Source organism: Chelmon rostratus, chromosome 9 (assembly GCF_017976325.1).
Source record: "Chelmon rostratus isolate fCheRos1 chromosome 9, fCheRos1.pri, whole genome shotgun sequence".
Taxonomy (NCBI): domain Eukaryota; kingdom Metazoa; phylum Chordata; class Actinopteri; order Chaetodontiformes; family Chaetodontidae; genus Chelmon; species Chelmon rostratus.
Window position 1 is genome coordinate 5906189 of NC_055666.1, and position 12354 is coordinate 5918542.

The window sequence follows — 12354 nt, forward strand, 5'->3', positions numbered from 1 at the left end:
CCCACCCCCTTTCTGAGCACACATGGTTTCTCCCTCCCAGAAGCCTTCACTGTGTAACCAATATGGCGGCGCCCGGTTGGCACGTAGGGCGTTATATTCAGAGAAACAGCCGATTTTTGCTAAATAACTTCGAGCAGTTATGGGGTCACAGGTAGGAAAAGTTTTACAGCTGTGTTTTAAACCAGAATGTTATTGAGTCGACTTTATTTTGATTTCGTTTTGGTTGCTACATGAGTCCGACAGCTGCAGCTAGCATGATTTGACAGGAGGTCAAGTCTTCATGAATCTAATTTAACGTTGACTAAATTTTGGAAAGTGTTTTATGTTGAAGCAGATGCAAGCTACTGCAACGTATTTAAATGGTATATTAAATCAAGGATTTCATACGCGTCAATTTTACCAGCTGAAAGAACGTGTGTCTTTACGAAAGGGCAAATGCAGGGCAGTCATCCTGTATATTCTGCCTTTCGACTGATATTGACCTCATACATTGTTGAATATTGTTTGCGGCTGTGTTCGTCATGATGTGTCTCTTATCCACATTTTCTTTCAACTGGTTTAATCTACGTAGATAGTCAATACTGTATGTGCATCAAAGGGATCTCTGAATTGATACAGTCTGCAAGAGAACCGAAGTAGTCTTTTTCAAAAATGTACCTGGTTTTAGTTAATCAGTTTCTTTTTTTCCAGGAGTTTTGCTTGGACTCCGGCTCTGCAACAACAAGCTGCAGAAGCTAATAAAGGTACTTTGGTCATTTTTTTGTTCATGACAGAATCACTTTTGTCAGCACAGACGAAATCGATGTGGGAAAATATCATCTCGTCTCAATCTCAAAATATAAATTAAGCCCTGGTGTAGTCATCCTGTCAAGAGCTCATAAATGCATTTCAGGAAACTCTAGGAAAGTCTAGGAAACCAAATCCTCAAGGGAACTTGCATCAGGGTTACCACTTGTGTTTACAACTACACTTGAAGAATATGTCTGGGTTTTTTTTTTATATTGGTAAACAAAATCCTGTTGCCTGTGTGATCAAGTAGATGGAGGATATAGTTTTTCTCTCAACCGGTGGGCTGGGGGATGTGGTAGGGTTGGGAAATAGGAAACACAAACAGACATTTGGTTTCCATCTTCTCATGGGCTTTCTTAACAATTAAGAAAACTGATCCTTCAGATAATTGGATTTGTTGGAGCATTTATTGGAAAATGTCTACATTGGGGAGAAATCTTGTTAGATTTGACCAAATCATGTTCTTTCAATTAGATCAGAGGCAAGGGTTTTTAATTGATTGATTGTGATGTCATTAACAGTAACATTAAATTAAAGTTACCTTTTTCAATATTCAGAATCTACAGAGACTATTGTCATCCCCAGGAAGAAAGCATGGTAAGTATCCATATCTCTGTTACATGAAGTGTTGAAGTTTCATACACTGTAGTCAACACTGTGTACCTTATAGTCAGAGAAACTTAATTTGAATAGATCTTATTTAAATGGATCACCCAGTTTTACATCAAGTCAGCCAAGTGTTATTAATTTTCTTAAACGATATTGTGAATTAATGTCACTTCTTATTGAACAGGAGCAAGGAGGCAGTTCTGGAGGCTCTGGCTTCAACTGTCAGCATGGTGAGAGCTCCTTCACATCTTTCTGATGCTAGTGTAGATGTGGATTTTTCAGAATGGATGTTTATTTGTCTGTTTCTTTTCTCCCTCTAGGATCCTACAGCATATCCCTACCAGTTCCAGGATGATCCCTACCTCTATCCCAGGACCTCTTCTCAGTTTGTACGTGTAAAACATGCTGAACCTTATACTTACATTATGTTACTCTGCTCTTATTTTTGCTTTCTAATTTTCTTCTGAAATCTGTCATCTGTCATGTATAGGGACCTCTGGTTGCAGTAGTTAACAACAACCATTGTGAAATTACAGTGATCATTTGAAAGGTTTTGTTTGGTTTTTTTATTTTGTTCTGGTCATTTAGAAATGGCAATTAATTTTGATGAGGTATTATGTGACTGTGGTACACATATTATGTCTCATAAATGATTTTTTTCAAAATGTTGCCAACATTTTGTTCTGTATTTTACTCAAAAACTTGGGTGTTATAACCACCGAAAATTCTAATAAGCCTTTTTCATGGCAGTTATTTAGATGTAGCAGGAAAAGTGCAGGTATAATTAATAATGTTAAAGGTGACGGCATTTGATTCACGTTGTTACTGTTATTTGGTGCACCTGGGGTTTTCCTTTGATAAGTCAGCTATGTGCTGTGAGAGAGGTCTATGATTTTGCATATGATTCTACTTTATTTACTTTAACAAGTAGCCAAGTTAGTTTTGGTTAATATTTGTTGTTGTTTAGAACAGCGTTTTAACACCCACTATGTATTTATGATAATAACCCCATTATTCAAACACAACATTAACAACAATAACTTAAAGCAGTACTGATGTAGACACAATGAAAGGTCTAGATTACAGTTGTGTACATAATCAAAATAAAAGCATCTCTGCTGTAGTTTTTTGCATATTTTGTAACTGGTGTATCATTGTTCCTCTCCCTCTTCAGAAGCTGTACTCTCTGTCTCGTGAGTCCGGCAAATCTGCAGCCAAATACTTTATTGACAGCAATCCCAAGTTCTTCACCAAAGACTTTGCTGAACCACATATACCAGTAAGAACCACTCACTCACTCACTCACTCACTCACTCACTCACTCACTCACTCACTCACTCACTCACTCACTCACTCACTCACTCACTCACTCACTCACCACCACCACCACCACCAATGCTGGGTGGGTCCATCTCAGGCCACCAAGGCTGCTATAGACACAGGGCCTCTGAGTGTGTTCTGTGGTGTCTGGCACCAGGAGATGGGGGTGGATCCTTTGGGTCCTGTGGGTTGCAAGGTGGGGCCTCTATGGATTGGACTTGTCCCGGGCAGACACTCAATCAGATTAGGATCTGTGGGGTTTTTGGGGCCAGGTCAACACATTCAGCCCTTTGTCATTTTCCCTAGAGCCATTCCTGTACTGAAGAATATACAGTATATAGTCACAGGTGTGTGAAGTGAAGTGAGATTGACGCCGAGCAGTCCAGGAGATTTGTGGCAGTTAAAGTGTAGCTTTGAGCTCATAGCTGACAAATGTGTGTCTGTGTAGTGTCTGATGCCAGAGACTGTGTCACTGCGTCTTGAGGAGGTGAGTGAAGAGGCTCTGAAAGAACGAATCAGCTTGAGGAAAGTTACAGCTGCTGTTGACATGTATGATCAACTCATACAGGCTGGTGAGAAAACACACACACACATATTCTCTGTTGCTTGTTGGTTGAAAGTTGCTTCAATCATTCTACATCAACTGTGTCTCTTCGATTAAATTCTTACAGGCACAGCAGTCTCTATGGAAACGTGCCATGACCTGTTAGACCTGATCTGTTTCTACTGTGACAGAGATCCTGTCCAGAACAGAGGACCACAAACAGAGGACACAGTGAGTCATCCCTTATCCAAACCTCCGGGTGATGGTCAAAGATGAGAGAAGAGTGACACAATTAGGGCTGCAACTAACAATTATTAGGAGTGTTTTCTTGTTGTCTATAATACTGGATGTCAGATGATGCCTTCAAGTGTTTTGTCCAAACAACAGTCCAAACCCCAAAAACACACAATTAATTACAATTGTAGGCCAGCAAATAATCACATTGGAGAACCTTGAACCAGAGAATTTGGTGGGTTTTTTTCCTTTAAAAATGACCAAAAAGTGATTAATCAATTAATAAAATATCTACCATTGATTTTCTGATGACTAATTATTGCAGCTGTAGACGCAATGGTTTCAAAGTTGAATTTTGCTGCAGCAATTAAAAGAATAGACATTCAGCCAGACTTCAGACATCATATTAACCCTACAGTAAATATGTGTATGTCTTTGTGTTTTCAGGAGGACTCAGGAGAGGAAGCGAAGAGAAGACGAGGGAGAGCCCACCAGGTGTCAGACTTCTTCAAGTCCACCTGGAAAGAAAACCACAACGCAGAGAGAATCTTTAACCTGCTGCCCGAGAGAGACACACAGTGTTACTCTGCTCTGATCAGAGGCATGGTGATGGTAGGAACACATTCATGATAGATGTTGCTTGTTTTGGAAGAGCCTCTTCATGTTTGTCAAGAAGGTGCATCTGTAAAATAGTCATTTTAGTTCATCCAGGTTAAGTGCACGCATTTGTTTGTCTGTCCCAGCATGGAGCCTCTGCGAAGGCCTTCAGCTTGTACACCGACATGCTCAACAACAGACTGACCGGTGAGTTCTGACAGACAATAGCTCATCGGTTGTACGATACAAACACAATTTCAAAGGCAGTATTCGGATTAGATGATGTAGGTGGAAGCGATGCCTACGAAGCATACACCTTTAATAATTAATGTTAATATTTTTTCCTCACGCTTTAAAACTCTAGTTATGAACTCTAAAATTATTGAAAAATTTAATTTTACATTACATTCACATTTTTGATTTAATGATAAAAGTGATATTTCATTAAGAATGGCATGCCATGTAATGTAGTCAGACAGCACTGTCCCAGTTAGACATCATGTGCTTTCACTGTTAGTTTCAGACCCAGTGCATCGCTGCCGGTCATTGTGTTATTCCTGTTTGTACCATTAGATGGTGCCAAAAAAATACATTTTCAAATCCTACACACAGTTCCTTTAAAACCTGCAGATAACCCATCTATCTGAACTATAAATGGCTTGTTAGCATTCTTTTCATTCCCTGTTGAAATATGACTAATAATTCACCCGTCTGTTCCCAGCTGACGTCCACATCTTCAACGCTTTGATCTCAGCAGCTCCAGATGTCAGAGAAAAATACCTTGAGAGATGGGACGCCATCACTGTGAGATCATTCGTCCCTGTTTCACTCTATTTATTCATACAATTATATTCATCCATTTATAGAGATCTGAGGAGCAGGTTGCCTTGTAAAAAGATCTTCACATCTCATTAAAAATGATATTGAATATGCTTTACACTGTTTTTTTAAAATGTTAGTTAAATTTTTAGTAAATGAAAGTTTTTAAGTCCCAAAATGTTCAATATTGAATACATAAAAAAGATATTATGAAGTAGATATGAATAAATAGTAAATATTAGTAAACTGTGAAGTATATAAATAAAGTCAGACTGATATAATTTAAGAATTCTTTCATGTTTTGAAATGTTACTTCATCCATCTTATTCTACAACTATTTTTAAAAATTATTTATTTTAATGCGGCATTTTCCTCAATCCAGCTGTTTCTGTCTCTCTGCAGGAGCTTTTGAAGCAGATGAGGCAACAGAAAGTCCAGCCCAACCTGATGACCTTCAACAATGTCCTCAAAGCTCTGAGACGCTGTGGCTTTCTGGCCAAATCACAAGCTCCACACGTTATAAACGAGATGACGGCTGTGGGAATAGGTGACCACACACACACAGGAGCACAGTAGTATGACCATTAAGATCAGTTTGGTGCAATGGATGATAATAGTCTTTTATTAAACCTCAACTTTGTGTGTGTGTGTTAAGCTCCCAGCCTGGCCTCCTTCGACCACATCCTGACAATCTTTTTCAAAGCAGGTAAACAGAGTTTGGTGTTATATTAGCCTGAACATTACTGTTGTGAGTTGTTTTAAGTGTTTGTTTTCTCTGCAGCCTCCTCTGGCCAGAGCAGCCCTGCCATTTTAGAGGAAATAATGTCAGAGCTGGAAGGAACCAGCTTCACCTGCCGGGACCCTGATGATGGTATGTTGTGGTATATTTGTATAATGAGTCAATTGTACAAACTTGGGGAATAAATCTTTTTTTTGTTTAAAATAGATATGAAATATATGAACAATTCTGAAAGACATGAACATTTATAATCACCATAACAAGCAAAGGGAGTTATCTTTTAGGATGTGGCTTTTAATACTGACTTCTATCCTCTCCCTTTTTCCTTTCCAGTTAGATTCTTCTCAAATGCAATGAAAGTGGTAAGTCTTGTTTTGTATAAATATTTATCGCAGATCTGTTCCTGCAAAGTGGATCCTTTTTTAGAACTATTCTTTAAGGGTTTCTCCACCTAACCTGTTTTCTGTCTCTGCCTGTTTGTGATCAACAGTGTCTGGATAATAAAGATCTGGAGTTGGCTTATAGGGTCCAGAGTCTAGTAGAAGTCGGGCAGAACCGGAGACTTTTGGGCGATTTCTACCAACAGAATCTTTACTAGTATGTAAAAACCCTCCACCAACCTGAAACACATCCCCTGTACATCCTTTATTCAGGCCTCAGGGTGGCAGGAAACAACTGGAAGGCTCTGGGAGACTTTGATCAGTTAATTAACCACATGTAGATTATAGAACATGCATTTATGAGCCTCAACCTCGCCTGAAACCTGAAATCTATTCATTTGACTCAGCTATGTCGATGAATTTCCCCCATTCATAGCCTGTGTAAGTGAACCTCTCCTCTCCCTCTGCAGTGGTCACTTCTTCAACCTGCTGTGTATGATGGAGAACATTGACACGGTGCTGAAGTGGTACAGGCGGCTCACTCCCTCGGTCAGTACGGACAATATAATGTGCTTTTATTGTATGAAGAATAAGAATTTACAGCAGTGCATCATATTCTATACAATCATCATTTGTTTGTAGTGTGAGGAAGTCAAGTCTTTTCGTGAACTCAAATGTTCTCAAACCGTGAAGGAACACTCAGTCCTACATGTACCAACAAATTTGGAGATACATGGTTTTCACTGGACAGGAAGGGTTTGAGAGAGAGAGTTTTTGTGCCTAGTTTAAGGTCTTTAATTTAACTCTTTGACTGAAAGACTTGACATGCATCAGTGAGACTAAACTTGACCATCAACATGTTTGAATAAAGGAGAAAGTGAGCGAGATACTTACTTGCTTTATACAAATGAACAGCACTTTTGATCATGATCTGTGTTTCCAGTTGTTTTACCCAAACCCTCATGGAGTGAGGGAGCTGCTGCAGGCTCTGGATGCAGACAATCGCCTGGACTTGCTGCCCACTATATGGAAAGGTGAGTTTAAAGTTAATGTTGTGATTACAGGAATCTAATATCAGTAGATGTCTTGAGTGATTGATGGAAAAAGTAAATGTGACCTCGAGACATAGAACATGTTTATATTGTTGGAAACGCTGCACCTTTCCCTCCAAAGACACTTCTAGACAGAGACGCTGGTGGATGAGTTCTAAAAAAAGGTCTATTGTCGTCTTATTTTGTAAGTCTGTTGTTCTCCACCTGTTTTCCAGATATGTGCTCTCTGGGTCATGATAATAAGAATAATCTGGTGGAGGAGCTGGTCGCCCTGATGGCCAGAGACCGACACAGTCCTGAGGTCAGTAAGGCCTGGACGTGGCGACCGCTGTCACAATTCATCCTCTGGGAGACAGTGACGTTGATCAGTGTGTGTGTGTGTGTGTGTGCAGGTTCAGGAGTCTTTTGCAGAATGTGCTCTGGATGTAAAATCGGCGTACACTGGAGACAAAGGGAGGTCTGGTCTGGAGTGGAACATCTCCTCCCTGTCACACATCACCTCCCTGCTGCTGCGAGCCAACAAGACCCAACAGGCCTGGTAGGTTGTACACCTTCCTGTCCCTCCGTCCCTTTCCAGGAGAGCTTTTACTGTAGTCTGACTCTACAAACGCTCACCACCAGATGATGTGAAGTGAAATGCATCTGATTTCTGCCCTCTGCTCTTCTCTGCAGGGACATGCTGCAACTCTTCAAATCCGAGAACAGAGTTCCTCCGTGAGTCTCTGCCCGGACTACAGACAGAAATAATAATTCATTTTGCCAGTGAAAGCTTTTACATTCACCACACTGAAAGTCTTCAAATGACCACTAAGCTCCAATTTATGACACGTTTACCTTTTCACATTAGTGATCGTGCCACTTAAAAAAGGTGCCAACAGGGGAAACATGTTAAATGACATCCTCTAAATGGTGATTACAAGTTCTAAAATTGGGATTGTTTTCCGACGTCTCCAAGTTGTCATGACAGGCTTCAACACATGTAAACATGCCACTAGTGCGAGGTAATCAAATTGGACATAGTCATGCTCATACAAACAGTTTAGCATCACGTTCATTAATGCAGGTGACTCTGGGTGTAAATGTTCAACACATTCAACTGTAAATGTGGCGTGAACGCTCATGTTCACGGAGCTGTGTGTGATCGTGTGTCTCCTGCTGTGTTCACTCTCCAGTGAGGAGCTGTTAGAGGACTTCCTGTCAGTGTGTCGCAGCGATGGCTCTGCCCAAAGAGCAGTGGAGCTGGTTCAGCTGTCTGCAGCCTTCTGTCTGTCTGCAACACCGAAGCTGGCCAAGCAAACACTGGCTGACTTTAATCTGACTGAGAATCAAAGGTGAGGAGGAGAGAATTATAGTTTGTTTAGTTCCTCTTGTCTTAAGCAGGGCTATTTTGCCGTGGACACAAGTAGATTTTGCTGTGAGAAAGGAGTACACACTGAGTGTAACGATAGGACAGACCTGGAGCAGAGCTGGATTGCTGTGGCTTCTTATTGCAGAGCTAACCAGTGAGTCAAGTTTAGGATAGTTTCGTTGGAGAAACAAAAAACACTTTGTCTCTAAAGCCTTTTTCTTTTTTCTTATTTCTTGCACAATTTATGGCACGTGCTTTTGCTCTGCTTTGCCGTTTGGTGCCACTAGTCAGCATGGCTCTTACTTCAGGGTCAGTTTGGGAGCAGAGTGTCTTAAAATAAAGTTTTTGTTAGCCTTTATTTCTGTGAAACTGTCTAATTTGCATCAGACTAATCTAAAAGCAAAATTGAGAGTGGCCTAACACTAAAGACCAGTCTGAAAGATCTTTATGAAGGTGGCCCCACAGATTCAGTGCAGCGTATCATCTCCAAAAGCTTCATCAGTACTCCATCTGTGGAGATGGCAGGTGTGATGGATGAACAAATTACCAAAGTAAAACTGGACAGAGACCAATCCATAGCTTTTGAGCCTTGGGGGCTAAAGTGAATTAGTTTTTCTGGTAGAACTGGAAGGCTTTGATCTCCAGCAGCTCCAGATAGTATCCTCGAGTCATGGCGTCCTTTTAAACAGAGAGGAGAAGCATCTTAGTTTAGGGAGGGATTAGATGTGTTGTTTTGCCGGGAACTACAGACGAAAAGGTTTTAGTAGCATTTGATCTGAATATGATGTATCACTTTTCTGAAAAATGTTGTTTTTCTGTCCTACCCAGAGCTGTATTGTCTGAACTGGAGTCTGCAGGAGAGCCCAGTGACTGAAAGAGACAATAGTGGGTGAACCACTATGATTCTGATCCATCGATACAAAAATCTGACAAGCCCTTAGAGAGTGTACTTGATTTGTTATTTGTGTAATGAACTGTATGTCACATAAATAAAATCACAAACTTTCCCAATGCTTTCCTCTGTGTGTCCACCAGAGGCCACTGTTTCTCCTTGTCCAGAGAATTTTTAAGCAGCTCACTTCACAGGATTGTATCACAATGTGTTATATTTCACTAGATGACTCTGTCTAACTCTGCTTTTAAAGGTTTTTTTTTTTAAATCGGGAGAGAAGCCCATCAAAACCTGATTCTGAAAACATGAATGTGACACTCACTAACACGACCACAGGTGGGGATTAGCATGTGCAATCCATAGCCATAAAGTATGTGGTTTAGAGGAAAAGACGCAGATTCAAATTTCTCCTGCTGATAGCTGATCCACTTCCTCAAATCACAGATTAGCTACTTCCTTAAAAACGCTCCATGTCTGGAACATTTAAAGGAACTGGAATGCTGGTTTAGACATTTTAGACCCCCAGCTGGCTCAGAAGAGATGTATGTATATACACATAGTAGTGGTTTTTGCAGATACAGGTATGCACTGTGTCTGTTTCTGCAGACTGAAGATTTTATAGACTACATGTCTCGACAAGAGGGACACCTGAGGTGAAGAATTTTTAAATGAAACACATAGTGATGTATAGTAATTGTGATTATTGCTTTCACTTAATGGCATTTGAACAGTAATCACACTGCAGGCAACATTTATCATGTCTGTACCTGTGTGTGCACTGTATAGGTGTGTGTTTGCACATGGGAGATGCAGAGAGCATGCACGGGTGGGTGTGCCTGCAAGCCTACACAGGTGTGTGTGTCTCAATCAAAAGTGTTTTTCTTCAACCAATCATCAGTTGAGCTGCCAGCACGACCAAATATGGACAAGTGGGCCAGAGCGAGCAGGGGAGGGGGAGTCACTTTAAGATGGGTGTGGTCTGGGGACAGGGTGTATTGTTCTGCCTAACACACACACAAATAATACTTTCTGATACACACTGAAAAAACATAAGTGTTGCCTTTCAAACTTGACACACAGCCTTACAGACTGCCATTACCCAGTACAATAGGAAAACACACATTCACACCTTCCCTCATACATTAATAAAGTCTCTTACATGGTCACACACACACACTTAGAGAAATGCCAGACTCTGCAAAAACAGTGTAAGGGTGGTTTTTGGCTGCCCACTTGGGAGGAAATATTCTATGAGTCATATTTACTTTTTCTTCTGGACCAAACTTGCGTGTTTCTCATATACTGTTTGATGTAGTTGATGGTGTACAGTTACCTCTTCTATGGGAAGTTCTGTAGCTGTAGTTAAAGATTAGAAATGCCCTGAATGGACAGCCTTGAATAATGGGAGAAGTGTAAAGTTACCAACAACAATGGGGAGTTTCATTCGCCTGGATGAAAGGCAAACACGTCACAAAATACTTTGTGCTCCGCAAGCTTGCAAAAAACAACACTGGAAGTGGCCGGTCGCAAGCATTCCTCTCTCCCACTCCTTTATGCAGCATGAATGTACTGTACTGGAGCGGAGGTTAGAGATCAAACCTGTTCACAAACACAGGATGTGATGGAACGTCCTAAAAAGCTTTTAATACCTCCCCCACATGTTGCCTTGTAACACCTTTTACTTGATGTGAGGTTAAAATAAACACACAGTTTGCTGGGCTTCTCGAGCAAGAGAGTGATTGTTTTCTTCTCTTAAAAGTTGCCTCCTGAAAGGAGAAGAGGACAAACAAGAGCCAGTGGTGAGGGGAATGAGCAGAGAGAGAAGGTGATGTAAGAGGAGGAAAGGATGAAACTCGAAGCTCCAGCAGTGGAACTGTACATCTCTGATGAGCCTCAGTTATTTTAGTCAAAGTGTGCTGAGGAAAAAAGAGGTTGATAACTCGTCAAACTGCAAAGAATAGAACCACCTACCACTGATCCATGGTCAATCCATGGTGATTGACAGCTATGACTGCCAGCCAGCAGTGACACTGACACAGGGAGCAGCAGGCGAGAGATGAAACTCCCCCAGACCTCCAGAAGTCATATTGGCTTTTGTTTTGGTCTCACCACATTAATTCATCTCTAACTGAAGAGACTCCATAATCACTTCCCGCTGTTATTAACCTTATTTACCACAGTCCTTCTGCACGTACCAGCAGTGTGTTAAGCCACTAATCATAGAAGCCGTGGAGACATTTAAAGCTGCCATGTAAAACTATTATTCTCAGAGGAGCAAGCATGACTTAAAAGATATATGTGCATGAGCGGTTGAACCCAAGCGGGCCGATTAGGGTAAAAGTGATGAGCACCAGGCCATCTTATTGTCGCTTCATGAGTGTGACTGTGTCAGCAAAGAAATATCTCAAATATATGCTCATTTGACAAGCATGGGATGAGATTTGATTCAGGAAGTCACCTGCGTCAGCTTCTTGAATCACAGCTCGGGGCTGAGGCAGAGGGAGGAGTCCCATTCTCCACTAGAGAGAACAACCAAACAACTACACAGCAACTTTATACCTCATGCTAGATGATTGAATGGAGGGTCTAAATGCAATCATCGATCTTTCAGACACGGCACAGTCCCACAAGACTGAAAAACATAAGATGACCCTGATTGCAAAATGACCCTCCCTGCTTTTAGCTACACAGATATGTGTGAGTATCCAAAGCCTGATATATCGTCTTCCTCTGTTCCACAGAGCTCTATTGTCACCCAAAAACTATTAAAAACACACCAATGAGCCACACAGTCGCACTGGCCGACATGTTCCTTCGTTACATGAACACGCACACACACACATATTGACTTAATCCCACACACGCCATCCGGCTGCTCCAAATACTGTAGAGCACCAAATGCTAAAAATAGTCCCCAATTCTGTTGTTACACCTGTTTGAGTAACATCTGCCTAAAAAGTACAGTTTCCAGTTGTTTTAGGAAATTAAAGAACATGAGTGTGACAAATTTTTTAAGATCTTTTATCTTCGG

General features: G+C 41.0%; 1 protein-coding gene across 1 annotated transcript; it reads left to right on the forward strand.

Annotated features, from left to right (window-relative positions):
* The first annotated feature begins 56 nt into the window (after window positions 1-56).
* On the forward strand, window positions 57-9431 carry ptcd3 (pentatricopeptide repeat domain 3). The gene is made up of 23 exons (XM_041944346.1): window positions 57-151; window positions 691-743; window positions 1347-1386; window positions 1583-1628; window positions 1719-1787; window positions 2573-2677; window positions 3167-3290; window positions 3390-3493; window positions 3944-4108; window positions 4240-4300; window positions 4815-4897; window positions 5315-5459; window positions 5568-5618; window positions 5694-5783; window positions 5985-6013; window positions 6142-6248; window positions 6502-6580; window positions 6975-7065; window positions 7299-7384; window positions 7476-7621; window positions 7756-7797; window positions 8256-8414; window positions 9260-9431. The coding sequence occupies exons 1-23, from the start codon at window positions 63-65 to the stop codon at window positions 9303-9305; spliced, it is 2010 nt and encodes a 669-aa protein (XP_041800280.1). The 5' UTR covers window positions 57-62; the 3' UTR covers window positions 9306-9431.
* The last annotated feature ends 2923 nt before the right edge of the window (window positions 9432-12354 follow it).

What these genes read in the sequence shown, in the direction of transcription:
- ptcd3 (XM_041944346.1), top strand. Translation starts at nt 63, where the DNA reads ATGGCGGCGCCCGGTTGGCACGTAGGGCGTTATATTCAGAGAAACAGC. An exon ending in GATGACGGCTGTGGGAATAG is followed by an intron (nt 5,460 to 5,567) that starts GTGACCACACAC and finishes GTGTGTGTTAAG; the next exon opens with CTCCCAGCCTGGCCTCCTTC. An exon ending in AACAAGACCCAACAGGCCTG is followed by an intron (nt 7,622 to 7,755) that starts GTAGGTTGTACA and finishes TCTTCTCTGCAG; the next exon opens with GGACATGCTGCAACTCTTCA.